Genomic DNA, 16,684 nt, shown 5'->3' with positions numbered 1-16,684 from the left:
GCGACGACCCTGCGATGCGATCGGCATTGAACAGAGTTAATTTTGGCCTAGCCTTTCCTGCGTTGGGGTCCGATGAACTGGATGGATGACAGTGCATTGGCGAGCGAGGGAGTGGACAATTGCCACCGCTCGCAATGGCATGTGACATACCGGTTCGTGTATCGTATATACTCGTTGGATTCGCCTCAGCGGTTGAGAATTGAACTCCAGATTTCTTTCAGCTCTGTCACTATAGATAGTCCATAGGCGAAGTTTGAGACGAAACATCAACCGTCAATTGTTCACACTCAGCAGATCGCTTCACAAGTAATCGGATGAAATACCTGGGAATTGTACTCTAGGATAGATCTTGACACCCGAATGTGTACTTCTGAAGTGATCCACTTTGTACTCACATACCACCACCGTCCACAAGAAAAACATATGTAGAAACCCAAATACATTTACGCCAAACACCACCAAAAGAAAAGAAAAACATGTCACGCCCCTAAATTCTCCGTCGAAAAGGTATAGATAGAAGCTCAAACCAGTCCAAAAGAAATTCTAATCATCGTCCTCCTCTTCCTCCTCCTCCTCGGACAGCTGGCGGCGAGCTTTGATCTGCTTGCCTTTTCCGTACTGCCTTTCTCCCGCCTTCAGGAACTTGGTAATGTTGAATTTGAAGTCGTCCATCACCCACTCACCAGAATAGATGCAGTGGACCTTCATCCGTGGGTGGTACAACAGTCCGTTCAACAGCTTCGGAGTAATCAAGAAATATCTATTGCACGCCACATGAGCTATTAGGCTTCGGGAATAGGAGGGGGTAGAGGGGGACATACTGGCTGGTGTACTGCTGGCAGGCGATATTGACCATGCGGTGGTGCACGATCCTCTCGTTCCTGGGGTCCATGCCCTGATTGATCTCGTCGACGACACGGAACGGGGATTTCGCCAGACTCTGGAGCGCCATGAGGTAGAACACGGTGCTGACGGCACGCTCACCACCAGACTGTCGCTGTGCATTCAACACCTGCAATTTCTCGCCGTTTCGAAAGCTGACAAGGATCTCGATGGCCCACTTCTCGAAGGATTCTTCATGCTTGAACACCTGGACCTCGCCCGCACATCCGATTTTCCGGAAGCTCTTGGAAAAGGCGTCCGAGACACGGGCCACAAGCTTGATGAGCTTCGGCTCCCACAGCTGCCTCACTTCCTGTATGGCTGCCCGTTTTTCCTCCAGGCTCTGGTTTATGGAGTCGATCTTAGCTTTGAGCTCAATGATCCTTTCGGTGCGCTGTTCAAACTGCCTTATCGCATCAGGGTTGCCTTCATGGATCAATGAGAGACGACTCTCCTCCGCATCGATCTCGTCATCCAGCTCCTCGACCGTTCTCTCGTGCGGCATGGTCTCAAGAAGCTGTTTGCCCTCCTCGGGAGTGATTTTTGTCATTGCCTCCTTAGCACCATCGAGTAACTGGCGAGTTTTGGCCTTCAGCCTCACGTATTCGCGATTTACTGCCGACTGTTAGCATTACTCGACTTGCCCAGAATAACTGATGAAACTTACATTGTTCTACCTCAACCTGCTTATCATTTCTCCTAGCAATGATATCTGCGTTTTTCTCCTCGTAGAGCTTTTCGCAACTCATCGCCTCCGCGTAACGGATGCGTAGCTTGATGAGTTCTCCACGGAGATCCACGACCTCGCCCACTAGACGCTGCACCACGCGTCAGCACTCACACACGGGGAAGATATGCTCGAATCACAAACCTCGACATCTTGCACGACCATCGCCTTCTTCATGGCCAGTTTATCGAGTTTCTTTTCCAGCCGCTCGATTTGTTCCTTGTGTCCGGAGCCACCCTGCGTTTTCATCGCGAGCTTTTCCTGCAGCGACTTGAATTGCGCCTTCAAATGGGTAAACTCCGAGAGTTCGTGCTGCTTTTTGTTCTTCTTGTCGGTGATCTTCTTCTGCTCCTGTTGTATCTCCATGATCCGCTTGCGGATACCTTCGTGCTCCGCCTTCCTCGCGCTGAGCTCCTCGCGGATCTCCTTGAGCTCGTCTGAAAGCTCCGAAATGCTGCGCTCGATTTCGTTCTTCTGGTTCTCATCGAGATTCTGTGAGCTGTAGATGGTCGCCTTACGAAGCTTATCGAACTGACTTCCCGTGAGGCCGTAGCGACGTCGAATCGAGACAATATTCTTTCCATGTATGAAATGCGAGATAGCTGGTGTGTCCTCGCAAGCCTTCAGCTCCTGTGAATTGAACTCCCGACGAGACACAGGAGTGTTGTGGAGACCGCAATCGTGGCAAAGCATGTTCAGCACCTCGGGAGGCCCATTGACAAGGTCCAGTGCAATTGCGTCGAATCCCAGGCGGCGAAGCTATTCTTCTGTCAGCGGTATGAATCTCCTAGGTAGCTGAAAAACTGATATTACCATCTCTGGTGAGAGAGCCCTCCGGTGGCCCTCCAACCGTGGAACTGCACTGCCGGAATAATCTTTGATGGTGATTTGGGCCAAACCTAATCCCACGTAGTCCTGAGAACCAAGAGTCTCTAGTGAGAATTTGAGATAATCCGCTCTGGTCTGACACACGAAAGCGGTCGAAACGCCACCGATCAGGTTTTCAATCACATCGGCATCCTGCTCAGGATTCTTGGCGTAGCAGGAAAGGATAGGAGGTGGAAATATTTCCTTCTCGAACATGTCTTTGTTATCGAGATACCAGTTCCACGCCTTGGACGTTTCTGGGTGATGTCGCAGAAGCAGCGCCTCCCTTTGCCCACTGATTGAATCTAGCTCGCTCAACCTAAATCCAAGTCAGTGACCAGTTCAGGCGGGATATATCACTTGAAGAAGATGTATACTTTGTTTGAGCAATGTCAAGATCACTAGCGATCCTGGTTCCCCGTTCCTTGAATTGTTGAGTTTCATTATTCAGTTCATCTACCCGGTTTTGACATTCGCGATGCGCAGCACGCGTCTCTGACTATACTGTCGCCGTCAGCGACCTCACAAGAAACCATTTGAGAACAAAGTTCCTTACCAACTGGTTATTGAAGACAGTGAGATCAAACTCCGGGGGTCCCGCTTCGAGCTTGGTCTGTGTGTCTTCCAACTGCTTGTTGAGCTTTTTGAGCTCTTCTTTCCGCTTCGCCTCGCTCGCAACCTCGGCCTTAATTTCCTGCTGTGTTTCCTTCATCTTTTCATCTAGTCCGGGAATGGTGGTGTCCAGGACTTTTGTGAGCTCCACTTCCTTCTTGCCGAATGCTTCCGCGCGCCTCTTGAGCACAATCTTGATGGCCTCCTTGTAGCGCTTCTTCCGCTCCTGTCGCTCCAGCGCCGGCTCTATCTCTTGTTCCAGCTGTCTGAGCTCTGCGCGCGCTTGCTTACTGACAGTTTTTGCCTCGTTCGCCGCCTGAAGGGCTATATGGTAAACAAGGAACGGTTTGATGTCTTTAAGCTTATCAATTTTCGCAGCTACCTCTTGGCGTTCCCGCATACGATCCACATCCTGTTGCAGAACTGCTTGCCTGGCCTCGAGCTTCTTGAGTTGTGTTTCGTCATTGGCTAGCATGGTTTGGTCGCCCACCACTTCCTTCCCTAGCTGGATCAGGTTCTTATGGTACTCCAGCATATCCGGCGGTGCGGCCGCACGGACAGTCGCAACCAAGCGCTCGGTATTCGGCAGGTTAGCGAATTCCTGTACTCGGTCCTGCGGCAAAAATTGACACAGGTTGTCGATCTGAACGTTGTAGGCTCTGGTAATCTTCTGGACGCTGGCAAACTTCGTCAACTTGCCTGCATGGCAGACATGTCAGCAAATCCGCTCCGCTAGCCTAGCCTAGGAGTTGTCCCACCGTGGAGGTAGTACGCCGACAAGTTCCCGGCCCGTGTGATCTTCCTTCCGATGATTGGATTCCTCTCGTCCTCCTTCCCCTGCAGCTCTATCTCGATATACGCCTCCTTTGCGCCATGCTTGACAAACGAGCCGATATCCTTCGCGCGACCCAGAACATTCGTGCTGTAACCGAGACCCAGACAGATGGCGCACACCAGCGTCGACTTCCCGGTTCCGTTGGGTCCAATGATCATGTTTAAGCTCGGTCCCGGCCAGATCTCGACGAAATTGTAGGTGACGAAGTGGTTCAAAGTGATGCGCACTATCGCTCCAGCCTGGAATGGCATCTCCTCCTCCTGCGATATGTCGTAGTCGTCACCCAGGATGTCCTCCTCGGCGTCGAGCTCATCGTCGTCCGCGGGCGGTAGGTAGTTGTCGGCGAATTCGGCCGGTTCCTCCTCCTCCTGTTCCCCCTCACCCTCACCCTCACCCTCACCCTCCTCATTCTCACGCTCATCCCCCTCTTCGTTGTTCCCCTCACCGTCGGTCTCTTCCTTCACCTCCTCCATCTGGTCATCACCGTCGGCAGCAATTGAAGCGCGTCCATTCGGCGGTCTTACGCCACGGCGTCGTCGTGGCACAGTACCTGGTGTGGAATCGACAGCCGGTTCTCGAAGTTGCTCGTCCGAATCATCATCGTCAACTGCCGCGGGTTGACGTCTTCTAGTGGCCGACGGCATCGCGGAACGTTATCTGGTCAGTAAGTGCGAGGCTGAAGTTTATCGACTGTTTGGTAGTGCACGTTGTAGTTGGTGCTCGGCGAATGGCCAGCGCCGAGGAGAGACGGTCGGTGGTACGAGGTGTTGGATGGGACCAGCGCCGAGAAGAGATTGTGTATTGGTGAGTGGAGGGGTGGCCGTCTACAAAACGCGTTCGTGGAAAATTGGCGAATAGTCGAGCCGCGTAGATGTGCGCGTCAGGTGACCACCACGCTAGGCATTCTGAGCATGCTCACTGGGAATCAACCGAGTGACGTGCAGCGTTAGCCCTGCATGGTACTCTATGTATATACATCATGTCACTTAAAATCGCGTGCAATCAATGGTTTAACAAACAAATCGTGTCACTTAACATATACGACGATAAATTGACGTTCTCTCTCTTACGTGACTTCACTAATTACAGTTGCAGTCTGTGAACTATCTCGGTCTACAGGTCCCAGAAACGAGTACAGAGTTCGACAGCTTCTTTTATTCATCCCTTCTTATGCTCCCATCTGTCCCCAGCTCACAACTCCACGGGTATCAATTTCCACAGACCACAACCAGCCGAAAAAAGAGAAAAAAAAACCTTCATCCCCATAGTATATACGTAAGAATACCCAGACTCCTTCAGATCGGTCTAAATGCTACCAATCCACCTAGTATTTGGCCCACCGAGTCCACCGGCTCCTCTTCGCCATCCGTGCCGGGCGGTTCGTGCACGCTCCAGCAATGCAGTGGACTATCTCCTCCTCTGTGATCGGAGCCCCGGGTGCGGCGTCTTCTCCGATGGGGGCGGCGGTTGCGGATGCAGACGCAGCGGCGGATTCCGTGGCGACGGCGGATTCGGTCGTGCCGGCGTCAGTGGTCGCGGCAGCGCTCGAGGTGGCAACGGCAGATTCGGTAGCGACACCTTCAGCGGCGGTCGAGGAAGCAGGGGGCGCATTGCGTGCTACATCCACTCAATCAGCCACATGTTCAATCAAATAAATATCCCGAGAGAGAGGAAACTAACCTGAGTCGGCGGCATTACAGCCGAGCTCCAAGATGTTCTCACTGCCAGGACCGTTCTGGGTGTATCTCGAGTTGAACTTGACAGTCGCCTTGATTGCATTGAACGTCTCGACATCGAGGGCCATGGGCTCCTGGGGGATGATGAAAGTCAAGCCCTCTGCACACGGCGGGGTGGTGAGCGAGCCAGTGTAGGTGAACAGCTGCGAGGTGGCAATGTGATTCTGCAGCTCGGCGAAGTCGAGTGCGCCAGTCTCCGTTACCGTTCCGGGCTCCTTGATAGCGCCGATGTTCTCGGTGACGGACTTCAGCAGCTCGGTGCTGGAGTTAGACGATAGCTGGAACATGACGGCGATGACGGCGATATCACCATTGGCGGCCTCGTGCACCATGTGCATCTCGAGCGGAAAGTACTCCTCGTTGATGCGGTGTTCACTGGGCGAGTGGAAGTGGAACTGTGCAAGGTTGAAGGACTGGTTTCCGATTATCGTCGTGCCGGTGGCGAGGACTTCGACCGTCGTGCCCAGGTTCTCGAATTCGGCGGTGGCTACATTGTTGAGCTTCACGGTTGGCGCGGTCGTGAGCTTCTGTGCTGTGGCGGTGTCGATGTTGATCGGTGATTGCACTTGCGAGGTCGAGCAGGCTATGTTGGCTGCGTCGAGACCGGCCCAGTTGAACGGCCCTTGCGTGCCAGTGTATCCAAAGGTCGAGATCGGGACTTCTCCTTCTGCCCGCGGCTTCAGGGAGGTGTTGTGGATGCACGATGCCGACACGGTCGTGGCGAGGACGCTGGCGAGGAGGATGATTGCCTGGGTATACATGATGATGCTGACTTGGTGAAAGATGGATAGGTATTGGGAATGAAGGCGAATGAAGGTGAATGGAGGTGAATAAGGTGAATGAACGAGCAGACTAGCTGTCGAGTGTATGAACAAAAAGTCTAATAGGGTATATGGAATATGTATAGGACACAGCCAGTGTGCGTAAAGAAGGGAAGACGAAGCAAACACGCGGAAGCGAACAGGAACAAAGATCGAATGCTGATGGATGAATAGTGACGAAGAAGAAGAAGAGAATCAGACCACTACGACACAGCAGAAGTCTTATATCTTGACTCTCTCCTCCTCCTTCCCCCTCTTCCATTCTACCTCATGCATACGCTATCCGATATTGTCTACCTCGTTTCTCTATTTCCTCCCGTGCCCTAGCCACGCAAGCCAGGGGAAGGGCGGCTTGAGGCCCGTCGCTGTTGGCCACTCGGCGCCGATGAAAACAGCCATGCGGACGTCTCCAGACAGTTCGAAACCCGTCGTTCGCTACTTCAGCGTTTCGTAGCCCGCGCCTGGTCTGCCACCAGCTTCTCCAAGTGCAGCATGTATGTGAGTACTGCACTCCTATTTGCCATGTGTATCTGCTTCAAATCGTTTGTGGGTGTCTCACTGGGAACTTGGCGTTTGCCAAGAGGCTCGCTTACACACATAAGCATTCACAAACATTCCTAGACGGCGGCTCGCGGGGCCAGTCCAGCTGCCACCGCAGCTGCACATCTGTTGACTGGCTGTCGTGTCGGTGCCAGAGGAGTCTTGGCGCGTGTCTGAAGATTCCATGGTGGAACATTCGTTGAGACGCGGTTTCAGCAGCGCTTAGCTACTGGCTGGTTGGTGTTTGGTGGTGGTTTGGCAGGGGGGATGAGAATTCAAATTCCCATTCTGCCTCTGGTTCAGTCTCGCTAGAAGTTTCCGGGCTTCCAAAGAGTCTTCGGATCCGGAATTCGGTAGAGAATGATGACGAGGCTACCATTCTTGGGATTTAACTCTATACTTTATACATACCTCCGACTCTACATACTCACATACCAGTCCTAAGCGGAATCCCCAGATCTTGCATCGCAGGATTTTTCCTTCCTTCTTCGGAAGCACGACCCGCCGGACCATGCGACGAAAGCCGATTAGCCTCTGAGCGAGCAGTGCGGGGAATTTATGCATGTGCATGTGCACTCTATCTTGTGCGGAGCAGCCTACTTATCCCCGGTTTCTTACGCCTCCGCATGTCGATGGTCACTGGTCACTTGTCAGATCATACTCTATGTATGTAGACGGAATGATCACGGGTTTATCCGGATCGCTGATGTCGCTGCTGTGAGTGATGCACCGTGATGCTGGAGGATCCTGTCTGTCTTATTTGCGTTGCCACGTTGGGTGCTGGCAGCTGTTCCGGCCCTTTCGCTGTTCCCTGCATGCCCCACTGCCAAGCTGGCACCCACCACTACTGCACGCACTCTATGCGGTCGCGTGAACAGTGCGCGAATGGGATCGCGCCCCTCAACACTTTGATGACTTCGTCGGGTCAACAGATTAATTAATTCCATTTGGAAAGGGGAAATCAATTTCGTCGTTATTTCGTCGACATGTGAAAAAGGTGACGATGCTGGTGATGGACAGTGGACGATGGTCCATGTTCCCCCGCCCACACCCCCCCGTACCCGGACACAAACCAAGCAATCTCTACTAGTAGTTGCCCATACGCACTCCCTACCTCCTCTGCCCTGCGACTGGTCGTGAATCCCGTCCGAATCTCTTCATCCATCGTTGACGCATAATCTTGATGCCATCATTACCGCCGCCGCCCTGAACCGGAACATCTGCTGCAAGAAAAATCAAAACTCACCTGCCACCACACAACGGCCATTACCTGCAAACTATACCTAGCACCCAGCGAAATACCTACGTCACGCTACCTGCTAATCCCCCCACCACCTCCAATAACAGCACCCGAACAACAGCTACCACAACCATATGCTCTCCTCAGGTTCGCAGCAGAAAAATGTCGCAACCGCAACCTCGTCCACCGTCATGACCATCCCGCACTACACCCCGCCAACCGGGCCAACGCTGCTACCCGCGTCGGTAGCCGCAATGGTGTCGCTATTCTCGAAGTCCACCAGCATCTCGATACGCATCGGCTCGAAGGTCGGCGCGACGCTGTTGGACACCGCGCGCTCGGGCACAATGACATCATTGGAGCTGTCGCGGGCCGCCGTTGAGGGCATTGTGCGCCGGGGACAGAAGGGAGTGGTTGTGCGCCGCGGACGCGAAGCAGAGGTCGAGGGCTGGGCAACGAAAGGAGTAAATAGCCTCTTCCCTCCTTCCCCACACACGCAACCCCTCACACAACCCCGGCAATTGCAAAACAGCTAACGACGGCTGGATGACTTGCATTAGTTGACGGCCTTCAACACGTCCATCTCGCTGACGGAGCTGATCCTGTCCACGGCCTTCGAGCTCGGCCAGACCACGCTGTCGAGCGTCTCCGCCCTCGCCGAGACATACGTTCTCACCCTCGACTCAATCTTTGGCTCCACCGAGACGTCCCGCGCAATCTCCGAGATCATCAAGCTGGTGACCGAGGAGTTCAAGGACTCGTCTGAGCACGATGGCGAAGTCGGCATGCGGGACATCGTGGCGGGGTTGACATGCTTCGCGATCCTGCAGTACCGTACGCACGCGCGCCTGGACGCGGAGGCCGTAACCGGCGGCCGGTTGATGTGGGATGTGGTGGTTGATGCGACTCCGCCGGTTTCTGCTACAGCGGAGCCCACGGAGCTGGATCGCAGGGACGCCGCCGGTGACTTCGGCATGGATCGACGCGGGTCGGACGATAACCTCCTGCCGTCAATGCTGTTCGATAAGTTTCCGCCCAACGCGGAGATTACGGTGTCGACCACGTCGAATACTACCTCCACCACCACCATCGAGGTGGTTGGCACGAGTCCGCCGGATTTCACACCCCCGCCCGGCGCTGTGATACTGAGTGAGAGCTCGCAGAACGACGGGAAGCAAAGGTATAAAATCGTCTACGAGACGGTCACACGGAACGAGCAGAGCAAGCGGCTGAGGAGGGAGGATGGTGGCGAGCTGGAAATGGTGGATGTGCCGGCACCGGCGGGAGAGGATGCCAGGATTGCCGACGAGCAGCGTGTAATCGAGATAGAGAACACGGCGAATGATGAAAAGACGAAGATGGCGCCGAAGAAGGATACTTTGGGTAAACATGAGAGGAGCAGACGGAGAGACATGAAGGCGGAGGACAAGGCCCCACTGTCAGACTCTGATACGGATCGACCGCCTCCGGTTCCTAAGAAGACCAGGGTTTCGTCGCCGTCGGCCCTTCCACGGCCGGCTGCTGCAAACCAGCCAAAGAAAAGGGCCAATTCACTGCCGTCGGTGGAGAAGGAGAAGAAGAAAGAGAAGGCACGGGAAAGGGAGAGGGAGAGGGAAAGGGAAAGGGAAAGGGAGCGGGAGAAGGAGAAGGAAAGGGCGAAAGAAAAGGGGTTCGGCGGCGCCCTTAGGAAAGCGTTCTCTCCTCCTGTCTTTCACAGCACCCCGAGCCCGAACAAAGAGAACAAGAACAGCGAGAAACATAGTATGCAACGCTCAATTTCTGCAATCAACGTCTTGACGCCCCCCCAGACATCACCGACCAAGGTACACAGTCGGCGGTCATCCATCACTTCGCGTCCTACCTCCCCCGACGCACGCTACAGTCCGTCCGCACGACACCACTACCGCCGTGGATCTTTCACTTCCACGACGACCACCCATCATGAGCCTTTTGTCAGCATCCACTCTCTACACTCACCCCGGCGGGAACTGCCGCCACGACCGAGCAGCGCTATTTCCATGACGTCGTACGACGGCGACATGTATTCATCCCCGCACAAACAGTATGTGCCGTCGGTCTACACGCTTCATACTTCTCACTCGTCCACCTCACTGCACCTCCTGTACACTCCGCCCACTACCGAACACCCGGGCCCATTCTACCCCTCATCTTGCCATCTGTTGCACAACCTTAGAAAGTACATTCGTTTCGCTGCCGCTTCGTACGGTGTGCAATTCATGCGGCTCCTCCTGGGCTCTCAGTTTTTGGCGCCCACTGAGCGCAATCACCATCTAGAGCACCAGGCATTCAGTTTCCACACCTCGCTCCCGGTGGACACTATCCTGCTATCATCGCACTATGACCCCAGCGGTGGATTCGACTCCGCTGGTCACACAGGTACTGGTCGGCCACTGGTCCATTTTATGTGCGTAGACCACGAAGCCGCGGCAATTGTCGTCACGTGCCGTGGTACACTCGGACTCGAAGACGTTCTGACCGATCTCACATGTGAATACACCACCATATCAATACGTGGCAGCAACTATCGCGTCCATAAGGGCATGTACAACTCCGCGGTCCTCCTCCTGCGCTCGCGCCTCCTCGGATCACTCGCAACCACTCTAGCCAACTACCCCGACTACGGCCTGGTTCTAACTGGGCACTCACTCGGCGCCGGTGTCGCAGCGCTAGTCAGCATACTGATCTCCTCGCCGGACGACTCGGCGGTATTCACGACGGCGCACGACTCGCTCCCGCAAGGCCGGCCGATCCACTGCTACGCCTTCGGCTCACCGGCGATCGTGTGCGAGCGCCTGCGCAAAGCTACACGGGGGCTGGTCACGACCGTCGTAAACGGCAACGACGTGGTGCCCAGCCTCTCGATCGGCGTAATCCGCGATTTCCACAGCGTCGCGCTAAGTTTCCGCGAAGACACGGGCGGCGTGCTCGCCGAGATCCGCCGGCGCTTCCTTGCAGGCCTCTGGTACGGCAACAATAACAGCGAGGAGTGGAGCTGGGAGGTCGCCGTGCTCAAGACTCTGCGTGCCGGAATGACCGCGGAGAAACTTGTCCCGCCCGGTGAGGTCTGGAGGGTCGCCGCGACGGATCCGGATACCGCCGGGAAGAAGCGCGTCAGAGCGTGGGTGGTTGAGGATGTCGAGAATCGGTTTGGTGAGGTCACTTTTGCCAAACGATGCTTTGGCGATCACTCGCCCGGCGCGTATGAGGAGACCCTCGAGGCGCTGAGGAGGGGCGTGGTCGGGTAGTGGGGTGGTGTTTTCCGTTTTTCTTTCGCTTTCGCTTTCGCGTCTGGTTTTTTCTTTTCTTTTCTTTTCGTTTAGGTGGATATACTCTTGCACGCACTTATACGGTTGTAGTTTGATTTTTGTTTCTGCTTCGCTTCGATGAGGGAGGCTTGTTTATAGGTATTGGCATTGCGGTTGGAAGGATGGGTGGGTGTATGCTACTAGTACAGTGGAGGGTAGAGCGAAGGACCGATGGTGTATGTATGCTAGGCAACTGATGGGTGCACGTGGTGGTGAGGGTGGTATGTAATGGGGACGGGCGGGCAGGGGGATAGAGATACTAAAGACATAAGACATATATCGCATGGACCTCAGAGGTTTTGAGGTTTTGGGGAAGTGAAACCACGTGAATGTCCGAAAATTTCGTGATGGCTGGCAAACTGCGGATGCAAAGACGGCAGTACCGGTAGCAGTGTATGGCATGGTCCGGTCGGCGCCGTCTTTCCAAGGGACTACCTGGACCGCACTGGAGGCTAGGGCATCGGAGGATATGGGAGAATACAGATTGATATGACTAGATATAGCTGGATGTGGTTGGATATGGGCTTGCTATGGGCGGATATGGATCGATATGGATTGATATGGGAGGATATGGATTGATATTGGTGGATATGGGGAAATGCGGATTGATATGGGAGGATATGGGAGGATATGGGAGAATATGGGTTGATATGGACAGGCCGGGGCGGAGGGCAGGGAAAGCCACATCAGGCCGCTCGGTGAAAGTTGGGTTGGACAGTGGCGGGGAAACGGGGAGGGGGAATAGAGATCCTAGACATACATCGTATGGATCTCAGAGGTTTTGGGGAAGTGAAACTGAAACTACGTGAACGTTGGAAGTCGTCGTGGATCGTGTTAGCTGTCGAAACTGCGGATGAAGAGACAGCAGTGTGGGTATGGTATGGCCCGGCCGGCCGGCCACATCTTTGCTATGGTAGGGACAAGTTGGAACATCGCCGTAGCGGACTATTCACAAAGCTCATTTAGCCCGCTCAAACTTTAGTCCGAATGGCAGCTAGGATCAACTGGCATAGTGATTCACTTTTTGGGGGTTCATAGTTTTGCATTCCATGTCGAGTGAGAGTATATGGATAATCCGCTGGCTGGGTTGTACCAGCGTCGATGACAATGACACGCAATAATTCTGCCAGCTCCCACTCCTGCTTGCAAGCGAGTTCTCCCACCCATGCACCGTCGCCAGTGCCCCCGCGGGCAGCAAACACGTGCAGCGCTGCATGCCTGCAGCACTGCATCCACATCCACAGCCACAACCAGCCACAGGCGCACAAGGCCATCGACCATCGACCACCGGTCAGGTCAGCATGCATCCACGGAGCAATTACTCTACTCTACTCTACCCTAGCCCTGCACTGCAGTCCGCAGCCACACGTGAGGACGATCCCCGACAGAACCACTACATGCCCATATGTGTGTATGTGTGTATGTGTGTACCAGGAGCTGCCAATAAGTGATGCCTCACCACCATTACAAATTATAACTAAGCCAGATACAGTCAAATGAGTGAGTGGCTGTGACTAAGTTGTATGGGGGAAAAACTAGTGAGGCAGCACTTACCCTTACGCCCGAGTACATCCCCAACCCCTCGGCAGTCCGCAGCCCACGGAATGACTGCCCCAGTGACTGCCGTATAAGGCTCCCTCTGTCTCTGTCTCTGCCTCTCCAGGCAGCAGGCCACCAGCCGATGCAAGGCTGCATCCCCCGCCCCCGTCACCCCGCTCCCGCCCAATATTAGCGGTCGACACCGGAATGCTCGCTCTGCCCAACCGTGACGTACAGTCGAGATGTTGTGAATAGCTACACTTTTAGGTAGCAACAGCACGCTGGATAGTAATTCCCACTCGAACGCCCAGATCACGCCCAGATCACGTTCAGCTCGATCCGACACTGCTTTCTCACCGCCAGCCAACCCACGCGAGGAGTGCTAACTAGCGGGCTGAAAAAAAAGAATGAAGAAAAAATAAAAAATAAGAACAGGAAAAACGAAATACGGCATGGCGAGAAGGATGTGGGTGCACGAAATTGCGGGGTAGGTTAGATATCGATGGGGTAATCCACACCACTATTGATAGTACTCTGTGTACCGTGCTTTTTCCCACCTTCATGACGAGCGCATGGGCCACTGCCACTGCCGATGGGGGAGATGTTCTCCTCCAATATATCCTGCAGGCAGGCAGACAGCATCGACAGATCATGAGCACTCTATCCCAGAAAACGGATGGGTGAGTGAGCTGTGTCGGGGTGTATCATCGAACCACTTGCTTTTGGCAAATCCTCCCCGCCCTCTCCGGCGTCAGTGCGTGGAATGCATGAACGAACGGCTGGACTTAACAGTGCTCGTGCGGCACGGTGTGAACGCGCGCTTATCCAGAGCAGTCGTCAGCTGAGTACTGCCGCAGATAGTGGATGGTGGACGATAGTTATGCGTGGGAAAGTGGCGAGGCCGGAGTTGCATACCTCAGCCCAACAGTACGCGCGTAACTATACAGGACTGGCTGGCTTTACGGTGTCGGTGTCGGCCGTGATGGTGATAGGCTGCCCAACTCCCGTCAGGCTAACCATCGCATATTGCAGCAGCAGCAGCAGCACTGTAGTTAATGCCGTCTGACAGCAGATCATGCGTACGCAATACGCAATACGCAGCTGGCTGCTGCCCCCCAGTGACAAATGAATCTCTAACCACAGTACATTATGTACTTACTTACTTACACACATACGGACTCGGTGCCGACGCCGAAGAGTAAGTTATACATAACCACCTCCTGCACTAGGCCAGGCATTCACATCATCGAGGATCGGTGGAATTCTCTGTTGGGCACTATGGCCGGCTGCTGCGTGGACAGTGGACTCGTCCATACACAACTGCATGATGGTCGGAGATCTGGCGGGGATGGCATTGTAGCCCTGGAGGACGGAGGTTGAAGCCTCACTGAACTACCTAGAAACTCAGACTTGGTATCGAGGAGGATGGCAGGCTGCTGTAAACGCTCAGTCGCAGGAGTTTGGTTCGGGGGATTGGCAGAGCTAGAGCGAGCTGAAGGAGGTTCCACACAGTTCCATTCTCACGATGGCAGATGTCCAAGCCCATTCCGCCCACGACACGCGGCACTGGGTATTGTCACTGTCACTACCACAATCTCAGCCCTCGACGGTATATTCCGAATGACCACCGGCGCCACACAGTTAAGAGTCTTTACGCTCCTGGAACCCCGAGTATCGCCTGCGTCAGGCGCGCTTAGGAATTTGGCCCGTCCGCCGCCACCGGCCGTCGTCGAAAACCAACCGCGAGGTGCACTAAAAGTCTGGAATCCCAGTTCCTGTTTCTTATCGATGCCTCGGCCGATGAGCCGAAGCTGCACGCCCAGTTTCCACAGTCGCACGACGGGAGGTATGCGGAGCTGGCGTGAGCGCCGAGGCCATAGCCAAGCATGGGTCCGAGGCGTTGGCGGAAGCTCAGAGATCCGTGGAGTCTCCCGTCGTTCACTATTGACGGAGTCGACGTTGCGAGAGACCAGGGGCAGTAGCAGCTTCAATTTCGGACTTCAGACCCCCACCCTCGACGCACATCTACGGGAATAAGGGCGGCTAGTGATGGGGGGGGGTTCGATATGGAGCACCGAGAAATGGCCCTGGTTCCACCGGGGGTGCCTATGTCAACTCAGTCTTCCTGTAAGGCTGTACCCCGCAGGAATCGGAACCAGGGCATCCGTGCTGACGAGCGAATGCGCGGTTGATTACAATTATCCGTGTGCCCGCATCCCGGAAGGGAGCACGGTGAGTGTAAGTGTGGTTTTGTGATCTGACGTTGGAGACAAATGTGAGAAGATTGGTAATGAAGGCTTTTCAGCCCTGGGAGTGATGAAGCTCCGGCCTCCGGGCGTTGTTCTAAAGATCTCCTTCCAGCACTCTTTCACGGCTGATGGAACCGGTGATCGGGCAACATTCCCGTTCAATTCAACCCACTGTGGCCCAACCAGACTGCGACCTCGAACAGAGCCCATGCGGGACAAGGAGGAGATAAGCAGTTATCGGAAGCACATTTATAGTACACGTAGCTTCCAGCCCTGCTCTTCCATCTGCGATGCACCCCAAAGCTCGGGCCAATTCGACCGAGCACGGACTCACACCCCGCAACCCGAAGCCATGGTGACCACCGGCTCGCTCATCACGCATTCTCACCCGTCCTACCGACCTCACGTGCCCTCCGTAGGCTTCTCTCGGCATTGCGAGTCAGTGTGAAACATGTCCCAATCACTCGTTTAAGGCTGACGCTGCACTTTACAGAACTCGCCTCTCAGTAGAGTAGGAGAGTAGTTAATATATGACGTCGATCATTCCGTCGCGAGCCCCGTGCGCTATCGCCCCAATCGGAAGGCCATGCCCATGCCCCACGGCCAAGTCCAGGCCGGCTTGGGGAGGTTTGCTGGTTGGCTGTGGATGGGTGCGCGAGCGGGTTGTGGTTTGGCCAATTGCAATGGACTCGGTGAAGGTGCGAAAGATAGAGGAGTTTGTGTGATGCTTGTAATCTGCGCATGTTTTTGAGCACTGGATGGAGGGGATGGGGGATTCAGTTGTCTGGCTGCTGGCCGCTGGCGTGCTGCAAGGCAGCAATCGCCGGAGTACGGTAGAGTGGTTACCTAGGTACATACAGAAATACCTACCGTACCTACTTTACAGCTGGCAGTCCTTAGCCACCGTATCATAGACTATAGTTACATGGGCATATATCTCCGGAGGACAGCACGGACAGCACGGTGCGGTAGCCTGTGGATAGGCAGGTACGGCTGAACTCCAAGTGCATTCCCATGGTCGTGAGCTGGCTGTTTCTTCCGACCAGCCAGCGCACAAAGACCATCACCAGAATCACAGCTGTCCATGCGCAACAACCACGACCACAACAGCTGCCCATGGCGTGCGTGCGAACACGACGTTGTAATCGGGACTGCATAGGCGTAAGGAGCTACTGCTCCCCGTCTGCCAGTCTGCCAGCCAGCGTCGGATCTTGGGTCGTGCGGATCTACCAGCAAGGTAAGGTACACTACCGTACATAGGTGGCGAAACGCTCTGGAAAGATTTTATTCGGCGTCAGCGTGAGCTGACA

The 16,684-nt window shown here is 54.7% G+C and overlaps 3 protein-coding genes across 3 annotated transcripts; 1 reads left to right on the top strand and 2 right to left on the bottom strand.

Moving 5' to 3' along the window:
* Window positions 1–245: 245 nt before the first annotated feature.
* Window positions 246–4,380, bottom strand: BZA05DRAFT_406962 (P-loop containing nucleoside triphosphate hydrolase protein). Its single transcript, XM_051484573.1, has 8 exons — window positions 3,847–4,380; window positions 3,033–3,787; window positions 2,854–2,975; window positions 2,423–2,795; window positions 1,754–2,368; window positions 1,550–1,700; window positions 822–1,497; window positions 246–760 (listed from the first exon to the last, which is right to left on the bottom strand). Exons 1-8 carry the CDS (start codon window positions 4,172–4,174, stop codon window positions 544–546), a joined length of 3,237 nt encoding a protein of 1,078 aa, XP_051336729.1. The 5' UTR covers window positions 4,175–4,380; the 3' UTR covers window positions 246–543.
* A 584-nt stretch (window positions 4,381–4,964) lies between these two features.
* BZA05DRAFT_139147 (alpha carbonic anhydrase) lies at window positions 4,965–6,584 on the bottom strand. Its single transcript, XM_051478874.1, has 2 exons — window positions 5,604–6,584; window positions 4,965–5,540 (listed from the first exon to the last, which is right to left on the bottom strand). The coding sequence occupies exons 1-2, from the start codon at window positions 6,418–6,420 to the stop codon at window positions 5,248–5,250; spliced, it is 1,110 nt and encodes a 369-aa protein (XP_051336728.1). The 5' UTR covers window positions 6,421–6,584; the 3' UTR covers window positions 4,965–5,247.
* Window positions 6,585–8,451: 1,867 nt separating this feature from the next.
* BZA05DRAFT_458479 (uncharacterized protein) lies at window positions 8,452–11,603 on the top strand (the record flags this gene model as incomplete). The annotated part of the gene is made up of 2 exons (XM_051487604.1): window positions 8,452–8,724; window positions 8,821–11,603. The coding sequence occupies 2 exons, from the start codon at window positions 8,452–8,454 to the stop codon at window positions 11,524–11,526; spliced, it is 2,979 nt and encodes a 992-aa protein (XP_051336727.1). The 3' UTR covers window positions 11,527–11,603.
* Window positions 11,604–16,684: the final 5,081 nt, after the last annotated feature.

The sequence above is a fragment of the Tricharina praecox genome, assembly GCF_024521635.1.
Source record: "Tricharina praecox strain CBS 144465 chromosome Unknown BZA05scaffold_24, whole genome shotgun sequence".
NCBI classification, from domain to species: Eukaryota; Fungi; Ascomycota; class Pezizomycetes; order Pezizales; family Pyronemataceae; genus Tricharina; species Tricharina praecox.
The sequence above is the reverse complement of the archived record's forward strand: the minus strand, read 5'-3'. Positions and strand labels throughout refer to the sequence as shown.